This window comes from Antennarius striatus, chromosome 9 (assembly GCF_040054535.1).
Source record: "Antennarius striatus isolate MH-2024 chromosome 9, ASM4005453v1, whole genome shotgun sequence".
Taxonomy (NCBI): domain Eukaryota; kingdom Metazoa; phylum Chordata; class Actinopteri; order Lophiiformes; family Antennariidae; genus Antennarius; species Antennarius striatus.
Genome location: NC_090784.1, coordinates 5,054,303 through 5,067,594, shown reverse-complemented (window position 1 = coordinate 5,067,594; position 13,292 = coordinate 5,054,303). Strand labels below are relative to the sequence as shown.

Genomic DNA, 13,292 nt, shown 5'->3' with positions numbered 1-13,292 from the left:
TCTCATCAGGCCCTTCTAAGTTTTGTGAGGCATTTAGATCATTCATAAATCTTTAGTTGATCATGAGAATGCTATCTGTACATTGTTTGGACTTTCATCTCCAGTTGTAAAAGGGGAGTGAACAAGGTCCATGGCTGTCTACTCATTTGAAAACAAACACATTCGTTACCGTGGATGACGAAGCAACCTGTTTTTATTCTCTGGAGGGTGGGTGGCAAATACACAGCAGATATTAGACATGGCCCCTCAATACTGTAGATCATCGAAGTCCCAGCAGTTGTCATCTATTCAAAATTGCTTATTGCCTATTTACATCATAAATTATCAAAATGAGTAACTTCCCATGGTCTTTATAATTGACAAAGAACAATACACAGCACAATATATTCATGCCAAAATGATTTATTCACTTAATGATTCTGGCAATCATAAACTATGATCTCTGAACAACAAGCTACATAATATTTTCCATTCATTGCATGACAGAATTCTTCATTTCAGGTCACAGTTGTACACAGTAAATTAGTCAATGCACAGAGAAACTGAAACAACCTTAACCACATTTTTCTCTTAATACTGTATTCATAGTGACAGGTTGAGGTAAATGCTTTATAAATAGTCCAGTGCTGAAACAAGTGCAAAGATTCCTCAAATTACATTTATTGTGATTACATATTTTCAGCTACTGTGATTGCTGATGCTAAGCCCTTCAGTGTAAATCTTTGGGAATAACTTCAATCACTCTCTCTCAAAAGGGAAAGAAAAATCCTCTGCAGAAACCTTACAAGACTGGTTACACAATCTTAATTTGCAGGGTGATTTCTGGTCATTTTCTCGAATCCTTTCGATTATGCGTTGCTTTTCATTTATCTAATGATCAATTATTTTTTTCATTTTCCACCCATCCTTGCCATCCGCCTGGGTAATGCTGTACACTGAAAGAAAAGGAAACAAGAAGAAAATTAAGGGTGCAGTAAAAACAAAACTCTTTTATAGTACATGTGTGACTTCTTTCATGTCCCAACTTACACCTATGGACAGATGCATATTGTGGCTGCTCTTAATAAAACACTGCATTACAGACTGTCATTTAGAAATTACGGGTTAAAAAGTTCAAGTTGATGTCTGATAATCCAAATCCAAAGTTAGTGATCAACATGCACTAGTATTCATATGCAAGGAGAACATATCTCACTCTTTATATCCCAGTGACACGGCTGTTTCTAGCGCTGTCTTACTCCTGATCCCCGCCAGACAGCTGAACACAATGTTGTCTGTCTGCTGAGGCAGCTCAGCACCATACTTCTCTCTGAACTCTTCTGGACCCAGCTGTAGGGCAGCGCTCACCTGTCCCACTGCAGAGTCACAAGATACACAAACAGATTAAATATTAACAGATACACTCTACATTTCTTGACATGAGTTACAACAAAACAACGAATCAGAGTGACACTCTACCTAAACACACTGTGAAGGAATGTTGTATATAAGGAAGCAGGTACTTCCTTATAACATTTACCAAGTTGTCTGCAAAGTGATGAGATTTTTTTTTAAACTTTATTAGAATATAAATTTATATAAAAATTTACATGACATAATAAAGGATGCATATACGCCTTCAGTGGCATCAGTGTTATAACTAGTTATAAGGTCTAACTAGTGAAATCGTGATTTTCTGGAGCGACACTCACGTGGGACGTTCACGGACCCCGGGATGAAGCCGTACTCCCTGAGCTCCCACGGCTCCCTGACGTCTATCACCACTGACTTGCGCCCGGCCAGGAGCTGCTTTAGCCGGTCGTAACTCACCTCTATGCTCGGCGCTCCTGAACTCCATGAGCGGAGCAGAAGCCCTGTAGCTGACGCAAAACATAGAGTAGGTATAAGAAGTTTCGAAGCGCAATGGTGAATAGAGAGTTCATTCTGAGAGTATAACAAAATCAGAGCGACCGTGGACTTAAAACTCACTCTTATAACAGGAGGGGGTGTTAGCGAAGGCGGACAAAGAGTGTCGCTGTTCAGGGACGGACGCTGCAGGAAAGACGGCGGGGTTCCATAGCAGCCGCGGGACAACCCGCGACAACTTCCAGCACCTTCTGAGAGTCATGTGGGACTAGTTAGAACCCGCAGGTTAACGCTTCATCAACGTTAATCCGTAACTGCGAAGTTTCGGTGCGTGAGACGGCCGAACCACGTTCCCTTGTCTCACCCAACCACACGGAACTTGAACGTCCCCCGAGGTACGGAAAGCGCCACAGGACAAAATACGAAGCCCCCTTCACGTCGCTGATGCAACCTAATGGGCCTAAGGTCAGACCATGATAAATACAAAGAAGCAGCAGTACAGGTACCATCAGTAGTTATAACAGTGCTCTACAGATGTATCAACACAAGATAAACATTTATGACTGAACGATGAGACACATCCAGGGTTTATATAAACATGTAAATCTCGCTCCTTTCTCACATGCATTTCCGAATGCTTTAATGTTTTAGTCACTGTTTCAACTTAATATGAAAATATTTTTTATGAATATGGTAAACAGTTTTAGTCACTATTTCAAATAAAAATATACATATTTTTATGAATATGATAAATATATCCCGATACAATTATATTTGTGTTATAAAAAATACTGAAAGCGTCTTCACCTGTGACACCTGAGATTTTCTATTGCCTTTGAACGCAGCACCGGACCACACCGAGCTGCCGTACTGCGTCACATGTTGGCAGGAGCATGCTAGTTGATTACACCGAAAGATTATTGAAATTCACTAAGTTAAAGACAACAACGAAGAGGTATCGTTACACCCGCCCGCTGTTGATATATTTAAGTACTTTGATTCGAAATGCCTCAACATCTCAGTTTACGGTTGATAAGACAGGTTTATTCATTCTGACAAGCTAACCTAGCTAGCTTGTTTGCTAGCCAGGAAGAGTTGATATCTCAGTTTAGTTCAAATTGTCAACATAGAAGCTAAAGTAAAAAAGGTGAGTCCATTCTGGTTTTACTCAAAACATTGATGTGAAAGTGTCTTAATTTAAAAATTAAAAAAAAAAAAAAAAGATAAGAGTAGGCCTTTCATATTCATAATATGAGGAAGGTTGATAGTGACACTTGGTAAATGTGTTGTTGCTCCAGCGGCCGTCGGTGCGCTGGTTCCCCCTCATCGCTCATCTGTGGTTTGAAATCGTTCTGTGTGAAACCACTCCACCGCAATTACAAGACAACATTTGAGTTAGAAAGTGATTGATTGATTGATTGATTGATCGATCCCACACTGGGAAATCCCCAGTTTAACTCCTGAGTATATCGTAGGTTCATTGTATGTCAAATACTGCATTGTGTGGATTTTACTGTTGTTAAAACATGTTCTGTAGAGGTCGTTGAATTCTGTCTATAATCAGATAAGATATACTTTACTGATCCCAAACTGGGAAATTCACAATAAATCTGTGTTCTTTGTCTTTCAACTCAGAGCTCCAGATGCGGCTAAAGGATCCCTTCTCTTTGAAAGCCGCAGATATGACGAAGCGGACTACTAAACCAAGAAAACCTCGGGATGATGAGTCATCAGATGAAGTTAGTGGTAAGTCATGAAAGCAACAGGATGCTGCATATGGGCTGGTGTTGGTGTGACTGTGAGGCTCAAAGTGTTCCCCTGTCCACAGTAGATAGTGATTTGAATGAATTATTTTGTTATAAAGCAAAAAAAAATACTCCTGTGTAACATCAGACACTTTGAGTACAATCTGGGACAGTACTGGAAAAACATTTGCTTCACCTGAACAGCGATCTCAATCTATTATTTGTCTGCATTGTAGAACGATGAGGTTAGTCCTACTGGCTCAAGTTAGTAAGATGAAGCCCCGTGTCATAGTGGAATATCCATTACATTGGGTTTGTAAAGAATAGTATATCATGTTCATCTATTTACAAAAGTTTTGTCTTGTGTGTCCTGCGTATACATAGTCTATCTTTTGAAAAATGAAATTACTCAGCATGTCAAATCAGCTGTTAAACTGATATGAATGAAAATTTATTTTGATATGGTTTTGTTTTATTTAGGTTTGACATGTCAACATGTTAGTAAGGCAGTGGACCTGAGCTCAGTGAAGAAGTCGGTGCTCTCCAGTGTGTGGTTGGTGTGCTCCGAGTGCCTAAAAGAGAGAACGATGATTGATGCAGAGCCAGCAGCTTCACATGACATTGTTGTGTGCTTAAAGTGTGGCTTCCAGGTAATTAGTCATTTCAGTTTCAACTCTATGAATAACACATGGATTACACTATACTATACAACACCAGAGTTCATTTTATCTCAAGCAAGTAGTGCATCCCTGGGATGTGCTTCAAGAAACATTTGTGCATTCCAACATGACGTTTATGCATCCCAAAAGTTATAGTAGAATATACGGTACAATCCGTACGCATGGAGTTTTGCCAATAGTACAATATAAAAACTAATCAAACTGATAATTTTAATGTTTTTGTTAATAACATAACTGTTTAAGTAAAAAAAAAAAGTAAAGTAAAATTATATATTAGTTTTATCAAAATGTTAAAGCCTGATAGTCATTAAAAAACAATTTTAGAGATAAGAAAAGATGTAATACAGTTTTTTTTTCACTTTTGCTTTTCATTCAAGGGCGCATGCAAGGGCGCATGCAAACAAGAACTTTGTTTTACTTTACTATACTGTACTGCACTATACTATACTATACTATTCTATACTATACTATACTATACTGTACTGTACTGTACTATACTATATATCAGGGAATTGTTTTTACATAAACAAAGATGCTGTTTACTAAGTGATAGGAACATTGATAACTTTGTCATCCATCATTGATTGTGGTTGTGTTGTTGTTTCTTTCAATAACCATAAAGAGCCCAAAACCATTTATCGTAAAAGGAAAATTATGTGGTTTATAACAAAAACCAAGTAGACCACATACAACAGGGTTATTCAATTTGCATGTTACACTGGTGTCACTGCGGGTTCTTTCGGGTTACAGTTACATTTCCTGCATTTAACTAATGTCAGATGGAACGTGAGATAATATTTTTCAGTTCAGACATACAGTTATGAATTTCATGCAGGTGTTTTTCAGCTGGTGATGTGTGTATGTGTGTGTAGTGTGTGTGTGTTTGTGTGTGCGTTTTACTCAAACTTAACAAAATTATTTATAATTACATATACATTTTAATAGTAATTTGGTCAATATTGACAACATTTATGCACACTTATCATATCCAAACAAGTTTGAACGTTACAAAATGGAAACAGAATGTCATGTCTTGTATATGCAAAACATAGAAATCCCATATTTGGTTGAAAATTACACAAAGACAATATATGAGATTTCATTTTGCAAAATAAAAATGTGCATGTGAATTTGATGCCAGCAACTTATGTAAAAGGTTTGACAATGGCCGTAAAAGACTAAAAGGTTGTGAATGCCAGCAGATAACACCTGGTGGATCATCTCCGAGTCAATCAGGTTACTTGGCAACAACTTCGTACAATGATCAGGTATAAACAGCATCCAGAGCAGTAGAAAGATGGAAATGGGTTCACAACTCTGTGAAAGACAGATGGAAAATACTGAAATAGTTGAAAAATAATGTTTCTCAGTGTAAAACTAGAAAGAGTTTTGGGATTTCATCATCTTCAATCACAAAATGATTACAGTAAAAGAATCAGACAATCTGAAAAAATCTGAAAAATCTCAGTTCATAAGAGGCTGAGAACCAATATCAGATGCCTGTGATCTTTATGTTCTGTACCTCATTCACTGCTTGGGCTCAGGAACACTTCCTAAAGCCAATTTCTGTGAACATAGTTCATTGCTGCCTCACAAATAAAGCGAAACATTTTTAAACCAAATCCATTGTCTTGACTAAAGCTACTTATAAGCTTATTGAAAATGGACTGAGTTGGAAAATTGTCCCGTGGTATCACAGTCATTTGAATTTTTTTAATGAAATCCTGGGTACCATGTCCTCCAGGCTAAAAAGTAGAGGACCATCGGCTTGTTCGCAGCCCACAGTTCAAATGTTAACATCCATGGTGGTGGTAGTGGTGGTGGTGGTGGTGGGGGCATTAGTGCACATGGCATTGGTGACCTGTACAGTAGTGAGGGCACTTTTGATTCTGATTGATAGAAGGTGGTGAGGTACATATGCAGCCAAGTGTAGTCCTTGCTTATTACAGACAGACAGCACTGAAACACATTCTGCACAGAACGTGGTTCAGTGTTGTGGTTTGTGTTATCCATGATAGAAGTGTCTAGGTGCTGCTGATCCTTTCATACTGTTTTTATTACCAGTTACCAAATGTCATTATAAAAAGGTTGTATTCATATTTAACTTGTTAAATTTGAAGAAACCTGGATCCAACACTTTTTCACATTTATAGTATATATGTACATTCAAAATGCTAAAAAAAAATAAGACAACTGTATGGAATATGTGCTGTAAGCCTGCTAGTATTTTTACTCAATTCATCTTTCTTTATTGAACTGTCTTACAGGGCTGTATGCAGTCAGGAATCCAGCATGCCATGAAGCACCACCAAGCTTTCCATCCAGAATCTCACTGTATCACCATCAGTTTGAGCACATGGAAAGCCTGGTGAGAAAACTCTGACTAACATAACCTGCATGGGAATAAAGCCAAGATTATGTATATTGCTCATGTGCATCGTTTTGAGGTGACAGCAGGATGTCAGCAATTTGGGGATTTGCATAGAACTCTGACTCTAACCCAGATAAACAGGCACTGGTGTTTCCAAGCATGCTCAGTGTGGATTGTTTAAAAGTCCGTTTCACTTTCCAAACTTAGAATTTGTTCAACATAATATAAAAGTATGAATACTGTGTTTTTACCAATGGAATGGTATTTTGAAGTGCTTTCTGGCAGCATTATAATGTTTGTGTTTCCACAGCAACTTAGTCTTTCTGTGTCTGTGGCTCCTTTCATTGTAACAGGTGTTTTGAATGTAATGAGGAGCTCTCCACGCACTGCAACAAGAAAGCTTTGGCCCAGACCCTGGACTTTTTACAAAAGCACTCAGTCAAGGCAATATCGGGTAAGGTGTTTGGCTCCTGGATATCTGGCCCCCTGGATGATGCTGAAAAAAGCTTTTGTTAGACATATTTGCACAGCTGTATCAGCAAGGCTGAAGTCAGATTAGTTAAAGATTTATACAAGCATTTAATTAGCGACCATCTCTTCAATTCAACATGAAGTGATTGACCTTGAACACGGAAGACTTACACTGACAATAAGATATAAATGAAACATATTTATTTGCAATGATCTGCACTGGTGACCCTCAAACTAAGTTTGGTTCATTGTCCTTCCTTGTTCTTAGTATCTGCGTGTTCTTATCTACCAGAATCTATCTGCACAATGACACCAGAGCGTTACTAGTTCCTAGTTTCTCTTGCACAGAGTTGCAGTCATACAGATGAATTCGTTTTCCTACTCACATAGGTTGCATTTTGTTGCATTCTCAACAAAAATTAGAAATGTGTTGCATCAGTAACTTCAAGTATAAGGCCCCATCCACATGATGACGGATTTTTTTGAAAGCGCAACTTTTTAAAAACGTATCAAAAACGATTCGCGTCCACATGACAGCGTTTTCAAAAAAATCTCCGTCCACACGTAAACGCAGCAGTGCGTTTTCGAAGATGGCTATAAGCATGCCAAACCATGTGGAGGCAGTATTGAGTCAAATTTTATCCAATAGGAATCCTCCGTGTTTTGTTGTCACAACACACGGGCCCATAAATATGACGTCACAGAGGTTTTCGTTGCAGGCAAGACGTCAGCGTTTTTAAAAAGTTGCGGATACACCGTCCACACAACAACGCAGATCCAGCGTTTTTTAAAAAGTCCACCTAGGCCAGCGTTTTCAAAAAGTTGCATTTTCGTTCCGGATATCTGCGTTGTCGTGTGGACGGAAGGCGTAAACCCAACAAAAAAGTTGCGTTTTCAAAAAGTTCCGGCATCGTGTGGACGGGGCCTAAGCCAGCAACTGTTCGTTATTGTTAATACAGTTTTTTTTTATCAGCATGCTTTGCTAGCCAGCACATATCAAGTGGACTACTGTGAGAGATTTCTAATAAACAACAGACAGTCTGTTATTTAGGCTTCTATAATGGAATGTAAAAGCAAACCAGAGCAAAAGGAAACACTTATCTGAAAAGTGTCTCCAGGTTGTTGCATAGTTTGGACGTACGGTAGTGATTTACCGGCAGATAAAAGTTAGACTCTACATTGTAGGTGGATTTTGGCTTGGTCCGAGTCATAAGTACAAGCAATCCATAGTGATACTTCAACACCAAGAAGATCGCCTTTCCCTGCACTTCTTTTGAGTACTATAGCACGTCAATGGGGATGCAGACATCTCAGTATAATAAAGGGAAGTACAGATCTCTACGGTCATCAGTTGGTTTCTCAGCCCTCATTCAGATTCACCTGTCAAACACAAATGCACCGCCGGAAACCACAGAGGGGATTGTAAAAGCAGCCTCAACCAGCTGTCTCCATTCTGTGGATGTCGACACCTCATCCAAGGTTCTATCAGGGACTGAGAGAAGCATCTTCATTATCCACCATGCACCATGAATCAGAACTTCTGGATAATGAGGGAGTCATAGAGAAGAACAAGGTGGAAGATTGCATTTAGGAAGACATGCTGTAGAAGGAATTGCTAACTTTACCTTCTGGAACACATCTGAGTTCCTAACTTAAACAAGTTCTGTGCACAGCTGTGTAATCGTTTGTTTCTACCAATGGTGCGCTTCCTTACAAGGAGTTGACTGCAGTGCACCTGCTCCCCCTGGTGGCTGTGGTCATCTGGATCCTTTCAAAGGCTTTCTCCTGCAGTGTACCAGCCTACAACCCCTGACAAAAATTACGGATTCACCTGTCTAGAAGGATGTTCATTCAGTTGTTTAATTTTATAGATAAAAGCAGATCAGACCAGCAACAAAACTGAAGTCCTTTAAAATGGCAGCTGTTGGGGTCCATGCCTTCAGACTAGAGGGTCGTTAGCTTAGAATACTGCAGTTATGACATTAAAGAACAGTGTGACCACCACTGAAAACTGAAAATAACATCTTACATATATTTTGAATATAACTTTTATGTCTTTGCACCGTGTTCAACCCGTTTCATCCAGTCAGACACCCCCACCCCTTCTGTCCTTATACAGTTATACCCCTTCTGTTCAGTGCCTCACCCACTCGGTACCAGAACGTGAAGAGGCCTCTACACAGACTGTTTATCAGGATGGTGGGCATCAGCACTTTTGGTCTCACTTGCTGCCTCTGTTCAGCCCAGTGGCCAGAGGCCAGCCGCCCATGCCTAGTCAAGCTGGTCCACCATCGGTCTCAGCTTCAGAGTTGAGGGACTGATGCTGCAACAATCCCCCCACTCTCACCCCCACCTTGCACATTGCATGACTGCACACATTAGAGGAATTAGGCGCTTGAGCAGTGTTTCCTGGCTTAGTTCCCTTAAGAACAAGAGCAGCTGCGTAGGATTCAATCTCTGCTCTGTCGTTCTTTGTCTTTCCATTGCTATCTGTTTCTGTCCTTTGTTTCCTCTGTCGAAGCGATGTATGTTTCACCACCTCTGGGCCTGTGAGCTGCACTAGTGGGAGCCAGGGCCCTCAACAAGTCAGAGTGGCTGGATCCTAACAGCTGGACTGCACTGATTCTCAGCGGCACACACAGATAGATGTAAATAGAAGAACATAATGATCAACTCCATATACTTTTTTTTTTTCTGTACATGAATATTATAGCAACAGGAAGCAAAGTACAGACTGGAGGACTTTACAGGTAATTTAAGCAAGATGCCATTTTAAAGGCCTTCATAAATTTTGTTGATTAGCTGCATCCAAGGATAAAAGGTGGCAGAGCCTCACAGTATAAAATGTTTTAGAAAGCAAACATTCTGTACAATGACATAATTAAAATTTGTGCATCAAACTCACAAGTTTTAACCTTCAAATTTCACCATAAATACCCAGTATTTAATACAACTTGTAATGTTCAAGAGAAACAAACCAGTTCTTTAAACCACTTCAGCAATAAAAGTCTGAATGAGCTATTTGTGTCTTTTATGTGCTTGTACTGTTTGTGTGTGCTACACTAGTGGACATGGCCAGGGGTCCACATCCATCAGTGAAGAAGGATCTGCTCAGGTGGACAGTCCAGGCCTGCAGTTTTCCCCTTTGCCACTTTGAATTACCTGTCACCTTTCCTGCTACCCAATTGTTCCACACCGGTCGGCCCAGTGGGTATAGAGGCAGGCAGCCATTGTTGCAGAAAAAGAGGTGGTTGTCTGTTGAGGAGCTTGTGAAATTGCATTTCAGTATGAAGGACATGTTTTCAGAAGTAGCTGCTGTTGTTCTGTTTTCCCCCAACACAAAGGATCTCTAGCAAGGATTTTTTTTTAGAATCTATAATCATTTTGTACAGCAACAGCTCAGGCTAGAGAGAAAGTCTATTAACTGTGCTCTCTCACCACCAAGGCCTTCAGCTCAAGTACCAGAGTCCCAGTAAAAAGCGAATTGACCTCAGGGAGCTAGAATCCGGCTTGTATCACAGCTGGGGAGTCTTTGTAGGGCAAATTAAATGTTGTTAACGGTTAGGGTTAAGAGGGTTACAACGTTGGTTCTGAATGGGTATCAGAGGTTCTTGTTCCTCATAGGAATTTGTCAATTCTGTCTGATTCAGTGTGATGTGGTGATTATTATCTATTGCTATATTTTACTGTCCCAGATTGAATCTTTTGATATTTGTTTTCTGGATATCAAAGGTCTCTTTATATTTAATTTTCTCCAGTACCTTCAGATATGTATTAATTCATATAAAATTAATCTTTAGCATTTTAACTGGAGATCAACCAATAATGATAATAATGATAAATAATAAGTAATAATGATCATTTTCTGGTCTGTCTCGTGTAAATATGTCGATTTTTTTAATGTATTTATTTTGCTGGGGAGATATTTACCCCATTAAAAAAACCATCTACTAGTAATTAGAATGTTAATTTTTCCAAGCCACCTGACTTTGGATTCATCATTACATTTTGTGTGAATGAATACATCAGAATTGTGCTAAAGTGCATCAAAATCAGGTGTCACTCAATGTATTTAGGGTACAGATCTGTGATGTTTTCCTTCCTACCATAGTCTCATACATATAAATGCATACCTGCAAGCCCCCATTCACACCTGTCACATCTATCTGAGTCATACAACACATCGAAATTGTATCAACTGAATAATGTTAGAAAGCTGACATAACAGTATTGCAGTCTTTTCATTGCCGGTGTGGGCATGCAGTATTTACATAACATGTATTGCACACAGGACAAGTGATTTAAGGAAATAAACAACCAAGTTAAGTTTTTCTAAAGGAAACAAATGTTGATGTTTCAGAATTTGCAGCAAAAATCACATTTGTTAAAAACAACTTAATGATGTGAGTTGTGTTGTCTGTATATTGAACTTTTCCCAACACTCATTCAAAGCCCTTTAAGTTCTGGTTACCCTTTATGAAGGATACTGGACTGATCTGTGCTATAAACTATCGTAAACTACATGTTAGTAAATTTTTTTAGTCTGTATGTCGACAGTCTGAACTTTTTGTCTTGTTTATTTTTCCGTTATTATTTTGGGGTTTTTGTTCTTCTACATGCAAAATGCTGGTTTAACTGGGTGCTGTGTGAAGACTTTGGTATGTAACATATTTTTGTCATCGTGTTGGTGCATCGGTTGTTTGATTCAGTTTTTTTCCTGGGACTGATGTCTGCATCGATAATTCTTCATTAGAGAGACTTTGGTTAAAGTTCAAAGTAGAACATATAATGTGTTGTGTGAGTACAGCTCACTTATTCACATGGCCTGCTGCCCCTACGCATTCATTTGGAAAGGGCAGTTCTAAGTTTACTGTCAGTTTAGCTCAGCCAAATCTGTACCCAGTAAGATGCTTGTCCCCTGGTGGTGCTTTCATGGAGGTAATCAAGGGTGATGCTGTCTTTATTCCCACCACCGCACATGAAAGTAGGCCAGATAGTGGGTAGCAAAAGGTGCGTCTGTGTGTGTGTGTGTAAGTAACACGGCCTGGGTTCTCTTGGCCTCAGATGGCAAGGAAACAGGCTTTTCATGCCCTGCAGTCACAACAAATTAGCAAATTAATAAGACATTTGGTGTTGCCTGGCCTTCCTCTTGACTGCCTCCTCTGCATGATGGGAGCTGGCCTTGGCCCTCCACACTGCTGCACTGTAAGTCAACACGGAGGCACAAAGCCCACTGGCCATACAATTTGATGGTCTCTCAGCCCAACTGTGGTCCAGATTTGGAAGAATATGAAAATCCATTTAAAAAATGTTTTTGTTCATATAGAAAGTATACCTTTACATAAAGTTTTGAATTGAACATGTTTTTAGCATTCCTACATCAGGACTAGTGGCCGTGACCAAAATACAGTGTTAGGCCAGGTGAGCAGCAGGTATTGGTGTGAAACAAACTTAACAAGAATATATTATTTCCTATATATGTTATAATTTCAGCTCTAATTTTTTCTGTGAGGTTTACTGGTGACTTTTTCTACCCCTCATTAAAATGCCAGAACAATGCAAATACTTTTTGAAAGAGGTAATTTCAGCTAAAGTTTTTTTTTTTCTTTAAGAAGTATTGTTCTCGGCAAAAGTTCAGCGTTTCTATTTGTTCTCTTGTGTGAAAAAGAGCGTGGTGTTGATGTACTTGCGTGCATGTGAACGATGCTGAGAGCAACGGATGCCTTCGTCTACCCTGGGGAGAGGCTCCACAGTGTCGCTGCTGCCCATACTCGGTGGCTGAGCAAGGAGGGCCAGGTGGTGGTGCCGAGTGCAGCACAGTCAAGCGTGGACACAGCGCAGGCTGGCATTTGCCTTCGCTGACTGCTGCAGGGAGAGGAAAAATCTGCTTTTCCATATGCTTGTGCTCGTTGCAACCCTTCCCTCCACCCACTGCCCCTTCTGCCCTCCTCTGCCACCCCCCTCAGCCCCAGCCAGATGGCTCCCTGAACATTGTTTACCTTGGGTGATGGTCCCAGATGCCGAGTGTGTCTATTGGCATCCCCATTCCACCCAGTTAGTTTCCTCATTCCTCTGCTTCCTCTTAGCTGAAGTCACAATATTTACAGTCAAGTTTCATTGGATTTGTTGATTTTGTATTTGTGCTCAGAAACAGCTGAACAACCACTCATGTAATCAAGC

General features: G+C 39.8%; 2 protein-coding genes across 5 annotated transcripts in view; one reads left to right on the top strand and one right to left on the bottom strand.

Moving 5' to 3' along the window:
- Nucleotides 1-270: 270 nt before the first annotated feature.
- Nucleotides 271-2,248, bottom strand: tstd3 (thiosulfate sulfurtransferase like domain containing 3). Of its 2 annotated transcripts, none has more exons than XM_068324122.1 (4): nt 1,969-2,248; nt 1,692-1,853; nt 1,196-1,355; nt 271-935 (listed from the first exon to the last, which is right to left on the bottom strand). In XM_068324122.1, exons 1-4 carry the CDS (start codon nt 2,105-2,107, stop codon nt 878-880), a joined length of 519 nt encoding a protein of 172 aa, XP_068180223.1. In that variant the 5' UTR covers nt 2,108-2,248; the 3' UTR covers nt 271-877. The 2 variants fall into 2 exon arrangements, with proteins under 2 accessions (XP_068180223.1, XP_068180222.1); XM_068324121.1 differs by having other exon boundaries at nt 274-935; nt 1,692-1,859; nt 1,969-2,246.
- A 444-nt stretch (nt 2,249-2,692) lies between these two features.
- The window catches only part of usp45 (ubiquitin specific peptidase 45), a 32,315-nt gene continuing 21,715 nt past the window's right edge, over nt 2,693-13,292 (top strand). For 2 of the 3 annotated variants that reach the window (XM_068323776.1, XM_068323778.1), the window contains exons 1-5: nt 2,703-2,992; nt 3,481-3,591; nt 4,071-4,240; nt 6,538-6,638; nt 6,995-7,095. In XM_068323776.1, the coding sequence (XP_068179877.1) occupies nt 3,489-3,591; nt 4,071-4,240; nt 6,538-6,638; nt 6,995-7,095 (475 nt within the window). In that variant the 5' untranslated portion in view covers nt 2,703-2,992; nt 3,481-3,488. Of the gene's footprint in view, nt 2,993-3,480; nt 3,592-4,070; nt 4,241-6,537; nt 6,639-6,994; nt 7,096-13,292 lie in introns of all 3 variants that reach the window. The other variant, XM_068323777.1, reaches the window with a different exon arrangement.